Source organism: Salmo salar, chromosome ssa01 (genome assembly GCF_905237065.1).
Source record: "Salmo salar chromosome ssa01, Ssal_v3.1, whole genome shotgun sequence".
NCBI classification, from domain to species: Eukaryota; Metazoa; Chordata; class Actinopteri; order Salmoniformes; family Salmonidae; genus Salmo; species Salmo salar.
This window is the reverse complement of record NC_059442.1, coordinates 103,975,041-103,985,285: the sequence shown is the minus strand read 5'-3', so window position 1 is coordinate 103,985,285 and position 10,245 is coordinate 103,975,041. Positions and strand designations below refer to the sequence as shown.

The window sequence follows — 10,245 nt, the reverse complement described above, 5'->3', positions numbered from 1 at the left end:
ACTTTGAGTGTCTCTCATGGTGAGAAAGGTATTCTTCAGTCTCTGTCCATCCCAAAGGACCACAACAATAGAATAGAAAACTGGACAAACAAGAATAAACAAACGTGACCTGTGCAGAATATTGAAATATTAAGTCACTTTCTAAGTGTGTTCTAAAACAGAAACTTGACTGTGCATTTTTATGTGTGTATTTTGTATTATTAGTATTACTGCACTGTTGGAGCTAGAAATATAACCATTTCACCTGCAATAAATAACATCTGAAAATATATGTGCATGAACCAATAAACTGTGATTTGATTTGAGCCTTATATTGTTTTCTCTTGTCAGTATTTCTGTCTCACCTTTGACCCCCTATCTCAAATGAAAGATGACCTTCAGTGTCTTATGAAAAATCAATCAAAAAAGCCTGTGGATGGAATGGGCTCATTGTTCCATAACTCAACAAAACCACACAATATTAAAGGATGACCATAAAAGAAGAGTTATTACTGTAGGAACCGTTGTTATTTCCTCCAAGGTGATGCTAGGTAAAGCTAGAGAATACTACATAGGCTGTGTTAACACAGGAAGCCCAAGTCTGGTCTTTTGACCCATCAATCAGATCTTTAATCAATCAGATCAAAAATATGGTCAAAAGATCAGAATTGGGCTGCCTGTGTAAACACATCCATAGTGCTTGTTATTTGTTCTCCAGGTCCTTCTCATCTGTTGTGTGTGTTTCATGTTCTCACCTGGAACAGATGTGTGATTCATGTCACAGTGCAGTGCATTCTTGGACCAACCAACCAACCAACCAACCAACCAAGCAACCAACCAACCAGATATCAGACAACTGAGCTGCTTCAGAGAATGAAGAGGGGGTATCAGTGTACAGGAGATAGTGGAAAGTTAGCATCTTAACACCTGTCTTTTTATCTATAGTATGTAGCTCCAGGGATCACCACTGTGTACAGGAGATAGTGGAAAGTTAACATATTTCTTAACACCAGTCTTTTTATCTATAGTATGTAGCCCCAGGGATCACCACTGTATACAGGAGATAGTGGAAAGTTAACATATTTCTTAACACCAGTCTTTTTATCTATAGTATGTAGCTCCAGGGATCACCACTATGCTGATCCTTCATATTTTATATCTGTGTACAGGCATTAGTACTAGAAGTCATTGATTAAGCATCACCGTGGTGATGACTAGAAGATAAATAAATACTACAGCTTGCGATGAGTTAGCACTTTTTTATATATACTGCCAGCTACATGCCATCTTGTAGGCTAATAATGACCACTGTGACAGATTAAATCGATGCACTGGTATCTAGTGCAGTGATGAAAAGTGCATGGTACACAAAATAAGATGGGCCAGCCTCTTTATTATCAACAGTTTTAAAGAGGACACAATAAATATCACTAATGTCTAGTCCTTGAACAAAAATGGCTCCGCCGACTCCAAGTTAAAAGGTCCAAAGCAATTCCTGAATTAAAATTATAAATGTATAGATTAACAACATAAATACAGCAATAATCAATTCAGAATTCAGATTTTATTCCAAATTCATAAAGTAAATTGACATCGTGATCAGTAGTCAAGTGATATCATGCTCAGTTCATGTTAAGATAACTTTACAGCAAATCAATCCATCAATGCAATAACAGATAGTCAAGTTAAGCACAACCAAACACGACCAAAATCAGGGACAAGAGAATATATATTTTAACTCAGCAATGTGCATTATCAATATGGTATCAAATACATGTCCATATTTGTTGCTTTAAGTTAACATGCTGAATGTGCTAAGTTAGTAATCTTAAAAATAATAAATCTGTTAAAGGCTAAAATAAACATTTATCCAGCCATATATTACAGAAATATACATGACAACAAAAATGTGCTGAGTTAAAATAAGAAACAAAGTAAGCCTGGAATATGTTTCCTCAACAACATGTTCTCTTTTCAGGATCCAAAACATCCAGTATCACAGGGTAAAGCTTGTTTAATAACCCACCGTTTGGTTATGAACCAAGGATCTTTCTTAGGGTTGCAAAATGATTTGAAGATTCCCAGAATAGTGAGGGAAATAAGCAGGAAATTCAGAATCACCTCATTTTGGAAAGATACCAGAATTTTGCAACACTAAATCTTTCTTTTTGGAAACATAAAAACATGGAATTGGTACAGATGACATTTGAAACAACAGGCACATACCCATAGTAATACAAATAGCACACTATTCCCTATATAGTGCACTACTTTTGACTAGGGTCCAATAGGGCTTTGGACAAAAGAAGTGCACTATATATGAAATAGGGTGCCATTTGGGATGCACACAGGGTTTACATACTGCTTTGAACAAAGACACCTGACTGAACAAAGAACAAAAAAGTAGCCCTAATACGAAAAAAGCAACCTCCCAATCACTCTCTCCCGTTATAATAAATCAGTGTCAGCACAACGTTGGGTAATATTAACCAATCTCAGGCAGAAACCAGAAAACAAAAGTTCAAATTAAAGTTTTACTGCATTGTATGAACAATCCAAATGTCAAATTCTTATGTTATAGCAAACCAGTTGTAACAGAAACCAATCCGGTTTAAATGTCTCCTGGTCCATGCAGGTAGCAGACCTGGGTTATATTCATTTTTCGAACACTGTTTAAAATAATTTCAAATACTTAAAATGTATTTGATTAAGCTTGCCTTTTGCAGGTGAACCCATAGAAAAGTCCAGAACATGCAAACCCCGCCCACCTGGCACTCCCAGGCAGGCTAAAGCAAATGCTCAAAAGTATTTAAAAGATTTCAAATAGAATTTGAACCCAGGTCTGGCAGGCTGTGGTCTCGTCAGTGGACGTATTCGTCTTCACTCATGTCAGAGTCGTCTGCCTCCACCTCTCCTTCGATCACTGATTTCTTCCCCTTACAACATGACACCAACAGGCCGATGAGGAAAACCTACAGGTGGAAAACATGGGAAGTTACAATCAATCAATCAAACACCACCAGGCCAATGAGGAGAACCTACAGGTGGAAAACATGGACATTTACAATCAATCAAACACCACCAGGCCAATGAGGAGAACCTACAGGTGGAAAACATGGACATTTACAATCAATCAAACACCACCAGGCCAATGAGGAGAACCTACAGGTGGAAAACATGGACATTTACAATCAATCAAACACCACCAGGCCAATGAGGAGAACCTACAGGTGGAAAACATGGACATTTACAATCAATCAAACACCACCAGGCCAATGAGGAGAACCTACAGGTGGAAAACAGGGAACATATGGAAATAAGTCATGGGCCATCTCCCAATACCCATACTAGCGTACTATATAAATAGTATGTAATAAAATAAAGTTTTATAGTATGTGAAATTTAGAAAATAGTATTCTGAGTGCTTCATCTAATATGTGATTGCGTTGACTCCAACCATTCGTTCATTTTGGTACAGCAGGTCAATCTATCTGATTATCAGCTGTCGTCAAACACGTGAGTCAGAAAAGACCAATGAATTCTACTAGATCAAACGCCGAAATGAGTATGCAGTTTAAGTAAATGAGTATGCGGTTTAAGTAAATGAGTACGCGGTTTAAGTAAATGAGTACGCAGTTTAAATAAATGAATACGCAGTTTAAATAAATGAATACGCAGTTTAAATAAATGAATACGCAGTTTAAATAAATGAATACGCAGTTTAAATAAATGAGTATGCGCTTTAAGTAAATGAGTACGCGGTTTAAATGAGTACGCAGTTTAAGTAAATGAGTACGCAGTTTAAGTAAATGAGTACGCAGTTTAAGTAAATGAGTATGCAGTTTAAGTAAATGACTATGCAGTTTAAGTAAATGAGTATGCGGTTTAAGTAAATGAGTATGCGGTTTAAGTAAATGAGTATGCAGTTTAAGTAGGACGCTAGTATGGGGGTCATCTTTAATGTCCAAACAATTTAATCAATCAATCAATGAATTGCAGCTATAATTCCAGCAGACTCAGCAGTACTCAGTAAATCTGATCTGCCTTTACACTATAAATTGCACTTATAGTTACACCATCAGTGATATTTTTGCAAGAACATTGTCAATCAAATCTTTGAGTTTCCAACACATACCCCGATAAACACCCAGTTACCAAAGTAGTAGATGGTACTGAAGAACCAGAACTTGTGGAGGAAAAGGTACGATCTCGTCACAGTGCATTCGTCTGAAAAAGTGAGAAGACAAAAAAATAGAAAGAACATAATTGAGTGTTTGCTAACACTGCATTACTTTGACATCAAGAGATAATCTTAGTTCTCTAAACTTAGTTTAGACTCAAGTTGTGTGTGTTTGGAACGACAAATGAATATTAAATGACACAAAAACAAACATATATTTATATTTGTATGTTTCAACAGCACAACATGACCAGCCTTAGGAGTTCACTGAAGTCACTATGGCTGCGTTTACACAGGCAGCCCAATTCTGATCTTTTTTTCAATAATTAGTCTTTTGACCAATCAGATCAGGTCTTTTGGGAAAACAATCAGAATTGGCTTGCCTGTGTAAACGCAGCCATTATGTCTTTAAACGTTAAAGGATCTTTTTCTGGGAGCAATTAACGGCATTATACTAACTAGTAGTGACCCAACACCGCCACCATTCCAGTAGCCCCAAGAGACGCCTCCGACATGAATTACAGGCCCTGCAGCATCTGTTTGATCCATGATGCTAATGCAACAGTTAATGGGATGTAAGTAGGAGTCATTATCAACCAAATGCAGTAAAAAGACCAGTCAGACCAGAAATGGACAGCCTAATGGTTGTCATTGAGATTGATATTCTAATGGTTGTAGGTTTCAGAGTACCTTCTTATGCTTTTAGAAAGCAAAGTAACACCAAAAGCAAGGAAATAGTAAAATAAGAATCCTAGCATCCTACTGCATGTATTTTAGACTCATTAACTGTTGCATACAATGCAACAGTTAATGGGAGGTAAGTAGAGCATTCATAAACCAAAGAACAGAAATCGGCATGTATTTAGCATACTAATGCTTTTAATACCTTCTTATGAGTCAGAAAGGGGTTGGACATTATAACTCCAAAAGCAGGGAAGGAAGATAAACAGCAGAACTTGGTGTGAATCCAGCATCCTAATGCATTTATATTAGACTACCTTCTTATGTATGAGTCAGTGTGTGAGGGGTTGGAGAACTGGCAAAGTAACAACTAACTAACTACACTGTGTCCACGGGCAATATTATATGGAACAGGTTTAAGAACGTTTCACATCAAGTGTCACTATGAGGTTAAGATAAAGCAGTGTGATTGGACCCTGTAAAAGGATTTTTACAGTGTGGAACATACTCAGACCTTTATTATATTTTAATATCTTTGCTTTTAGTTAATGTTATTATTCTAGTTAAGAGTTGACTTAAAATGAGAGTTCCTCACTACAGTATGTAGCAATGTATTCCATGAAATGGGAATATGGAGGTATTCACTTGTAGGTTTTGTTTTCCATGTTGAAGAAACGTTGTTGTAAGAAACAATAGGGTGGTTGGAAGGTTTCAACTGTCAATGAAAGTCCATAAGAAAGACACAGTGGCAGTTGGTGTATGATTAAGTGTGACACAGCAATCACTTGCAGTGTGGTCAGGTGACACAAAGAGGGACTTAGGGAAATTGCAGTTCGCCCAGAACAGGGCAGCACGGCTTGCACTTAAAAATACACGGAGAGCTAACATTAATAATATTCATGTCAATCTCTCCTGGCTCAAAGTGGAGGAGAGATTGACTTCATCACTACTTGTATTTATGACAGGTATTGACATGTTGAATGCACTGAGCTGTCTGTTTGAACTACAGGCACAGAGCTCAGACACCCATGCATACCCCAAAAGACATGCCACAAGAGGTCTATTCACTGTCCCCAAGTCCAGAACAAACTATGGGAGGTGCACAGTACTACATAGAGCCATAATTACATGGAACTCCATTCCACATCAGGTAACTGATGCAAGCAGCAGAATCAGATTTAAAAAAACAGATAAGAATACACGTTATGGAACAGCAGGGACTGTGAAGAGACACACACAAAGGTACAGACACACGCATACATTGTAATATTGTTGTATGGTGGTATTAAACATTGTGCATTGTAGATATGTAGTGGTGTAATAATGTCATATGATGTACGTTTTTATCTTTTGTGTTATATGTAATGTAAGTACCGTAATGTGTTTGAACCCCAGGAAGAGTAGCTGCTGCCTTGGCATGAACTAATAGGTATCCGTAATTAATCCCAGGAAGAGTAGCTGCTGCCTTGGCATGAACTAATAGGTATCCATAATAAATCCCAGGAAGAGTAGCCCCTGACTTGGCATGAACTAATAGGTATCCATAATAAATCCCAGGAAGAGTAGCTGCTGCCTTGGCATGAACTAATAGGTATCCATAATAAATCCCAGGAAGAGTAGCCCCTGACTTGGCATGAACTAATAGGTATCCATAATAAATCCCAGGAAGAGTAGCTGCTGCCTTGGCATGAACTAATAGGTATCCATAATAAATCCCAGGAAGAGTAGCCCCTGACTTGGCATGAACTAATAGGTATCCATAATAAATCCCAGGAAGAGTAGCTGCTGCCTTGGCAGGAACTAATGGGGATCCATAATACACCCCAGGAAGAGTAGCTGCTGCCTTGGCATGAACTAATAGGTATCCGTAATTAATCCCAGGAAGAGTAGCTGCTGCCTTGGCATGAACTAATAGGTATCCATAATAAATCCCAGGAAGAGTAGCCCCTGACTTGGCATGAACTAATAGGTATCCATAATAAATCCCAGGAAGAGTAGCTGCTGCCTTGGCATGACCTAATAGGTATCCGTAATTAATCCTAGGAAGAGTAGCTGCTGCCTTGGCAGGAACTAATAGGGATCCATAATAAACCCCAGGAAGAGTAGCTGCTACCTTGGCATGAACTAATAGGTATCCATAATAAATCCCAGGAAGAGTAGCCCTTGACTGGCATGAACTAATAGGTATCCATAATAAATCCCAGGAAGAGTAGCTGCTGCCTTGGCATGAACTAATAGGTATCCATAATAAATCCCAGGAAGAGTAGCCCCTGACTTGGCATGAACTAATAGGTATCCATAATAAATCCCAGGAAGAGTAGCTGCTGCCTTGGCAGGAACTAATGGGGATCCATAATAAACCCCAGGAAGAGTAGCTGCTGCCTTGGCAGGAACTACTGGGGATCTATAATACACCCCAGGAAGAGTAGCTGCTGCCTTGGCATGAACTAATAGGTATCCATAATAAACCCCAGGAAGAGTAGCTGCTGCCTTGGTGGGAACTAATGGGGATCCATAATAAACCCCAGGAAGAGTAGCTGCTGCATTGGCAGGAACTAATGGGGATCCCTAATAAATACAAATACTTGCATGCAGTCGTATTACCCAAGCAAAGCACTTGCTGTGCAACTGTGTAACTAACGATGGCCCTGTCCTCACTTAAGGCTACAATTTGGGATCTGAGAATCTGTTCAATGGTCATTCCAATTGTTGATATGCACCTGCATTCTTAATTAAAAAAAATCCTTATGAATTTGCAAGGGGTTACATTTCCCTAGCCCATCCCTTAGCTGTATACCAAAACAAGTGGCAGGGCTACCGTTTTGTTGTTTTTCAAATCCCAGAATGGAACTTTAAGTGCCCCTGTCCTGACTGATGTGCCTTACAGGGGCTGTTAACTCCGTAGAGGAACCCAGCCTCGGGCTAACTGTGTCACGGTAACTGAAAAAGACTACGACTCTTCTTGTAAAGTAGAAAGCTGTGTCACTGTCACTGTGGATAGGGCTGATCCCTGGATAACTTCCTATGTGAAGTCACAGTCGACAGACTCTTAAACACCACTCATATGTCATAATGTACTGCAGACCTACATGTAATAAACTCAGCAAAAAAGAAACGTCCTCTCACTGTCAACTGTATTTATTTTCAGCAAACACAAAAATGTGGCAAATATTTGTATGAACATAACAAGATTCAACAACTGAGACATAAACGGAATAAGTTCCACAGACATGTGACTAACAGAAATGGAATAATGTGTCCCTGAACAAAGGGGAGGGGTGGGGGGGTCAAAATCTAAAGTAACAGTCAGTATATCGTGTGGCCACCAGCGGCATTAAGTACTGCAGTGTATCTCCTCCTCATGGACTGCACCAGATTGGCCAGTTCTTGCTGTGAGATGTTACCTCACTCTTCCACCAAGGCGCCTGCAAGTTCCCGGACATTTCTGGGGGGAATGGCCCTAGCCCTCACCCTCCGATCCAACAGATCCCAGACGTGCTCAATGGGATTGAGATCCGGGCTCTTCGCTGGCCATGGCAGAACACTGACATTCCTGTCTTGCAGGAAATCACGCACAGAACGAGCAGTATGGCTGGTGGCATTGTCTTGCTGGAGGGTCATGTCAGGCTGAGCCTGCAGGAAGGGTACCACATACATGAGGGAGGAGGATGTCTTCCCTGTAACGCACAGTATTGAGATTGCCTGCAATGACAATAAGCTCAGTCCGATGATGCTGTGACACACCGCCCCAGACCATGACGGAAGCTCCACCTCCAAATCGATCCCGCTCCAGAGTACAGGCCTCAGTGTAACACTCATTCCTTCGACGATAAACGCGAATCCGACCATCACAACTGGTGAGACAAAACCGCGACTCCTCAGTGAAGAGCACTTTTTGCCAGTCCTGTCTGGTCCAGCGATGGTGGGTTTGTGCCCATAGGCGACGTTGCTGCCAGTGATGTCTGGTGAGGACCTGCCATACAACAGGCCAACAAGCCCTCAGTCCAGCTTCTCTCAGCCTATTGTGGACAGTCTGAGCACTGATGGATGGATTGTGCGTTCCTGGTGTAACTTGGGCAGTTGTTGTTGCCATCCTGTACCTGTCCCGCAGGTGTGATGTTCGGATGTACTGATCCTGTGCAGGTGTTGTTACACATGGTCTGCCACTGCGAGGACAAGCTGTCCGTCTTGTATCCCTGTAGCGCTGTCTTAGGCGTAATTTTTACAAATTATCTTTGAAAGACAGGGTCCTGAAAAAGGGACGTTTCTGTTTTTTCTGAGTTTATGTGGTGTTATGTCATATGTACTGCAGGCTTGTATCTTAGCAACAACCCATCTCATATGTACTGCAGGTTTGTATCTTAGCAACAACACATCTCATATGTACTGCAGGCTTGTATCTTAGCAACAACACATCTCATATGTACTGCAGGCTTGTATCTTAGCAACAACACTTCTCATATGTACTGCAGGCTTGTATCTTAGCAACAACACTTCTCATATGTACTTCAGGCTTGTATCTTAGCAACAACACATCTCATATGTAGTGTAAATATCTAGCTAATATAGGATGTTTTAGTCACAGTTAATGTACCGTAAACGTCCATCTACATCTATATAATGTGTTTTAAACACAGAGAGCTGAGGGACTGGATGGGCATGCCTGCAACTGCTGCTGTTTGCTTTAGAATTTAAACAAATAAAAGAATGACTGAAGTTTAAGGAAGAAAACCACAACTTTAACCAACACGATAGAGAAACAGTTTGTCTATCATATACTGTGTTGCACTAGAATCTGGCCAGGAGATTTAAGGTGACTTAGAAAAGAAGATCCAACTCACAGAAATCCTTTCTAAGACACACCACGAACCAACCATGCAAACCATCTGAGACTGTCGCTGCAGCTCTAAACAAGGTTCTTTATGTGTGTGTGTGTGTGCAGACAAGGAGAATCCTGGGTAATAGCTAAGCTGTTCTCTAGTCGCCACAGTGCAACAAAAAAGACAAGAAAAAAATAGCATTTGAAAAGAAGTGGGTAAACTGTGTAATTCACTTGTCTTCAGGGCTGGAGGGCTGAGGTATCCATGACAGGCTAAGGCTGTTGTCCAAATGGAACTCTAGTCCTTACATTCTAAACTACTTCTGATCAGAGCCCTATGGGCCTGGGTCATAAGTAGTGCACTATATAGTACATGCGGTGCAATTTGGGACAGAGCCTAAGAGAGTGGCCAGTCAGTTGCTCTATTCAGCTCTAAATGGAGAGGAGGAGAGACAAAAAGGAAGAGGAGGAGGAGGAGGAGGAGGAGAAAAGTGGAGATAGAGGAGACAGAGAGATTGGCGGTCAGATTGCCCTTAGGCTTCGGAGTTTTCCTATTGTGTCAGAGTTTGGGGAATCCCCAGTCTTA

At 40.4% G+C, this 10,245-nt stretch overlaps 1 protein-coding gene across 5 annotated transcripts in view; it reads right to left on the bottom strand.

Moving 5' to 3' along the window:
* Nucleotides 1-1,524: 1,524 nt before the first annotated feature.
* Nucleotides 1,525-10,245, bottom strand: part of LOC106593427 (lysosomal cobalamin transport escort protein LMBD1) — a 202,154-nt gene continuing 193,433 nt past the window's right edge. For all 5 annotated transcript variants that reach the window (XM_045687124.1, XM_045687128.1, XM_045687126.1 and 2 more), the window contains 2 exons: nt 4,115-4,206; nt 1,525-2,951 (listed from right to left, as the gene is read on the bottom strand). In XM_045687124.1, the coding sequence (XP_045543080.1) occupies nt 2,841-2,951; nt 4,115-4,206 (203 nt within the window). In that variant the 3' untranslated portion in view covers nt 1,525-2,840. The remainder of the gene's footprint in view (nt 2,952-4,114; nt 4,207-10,245) is intronic.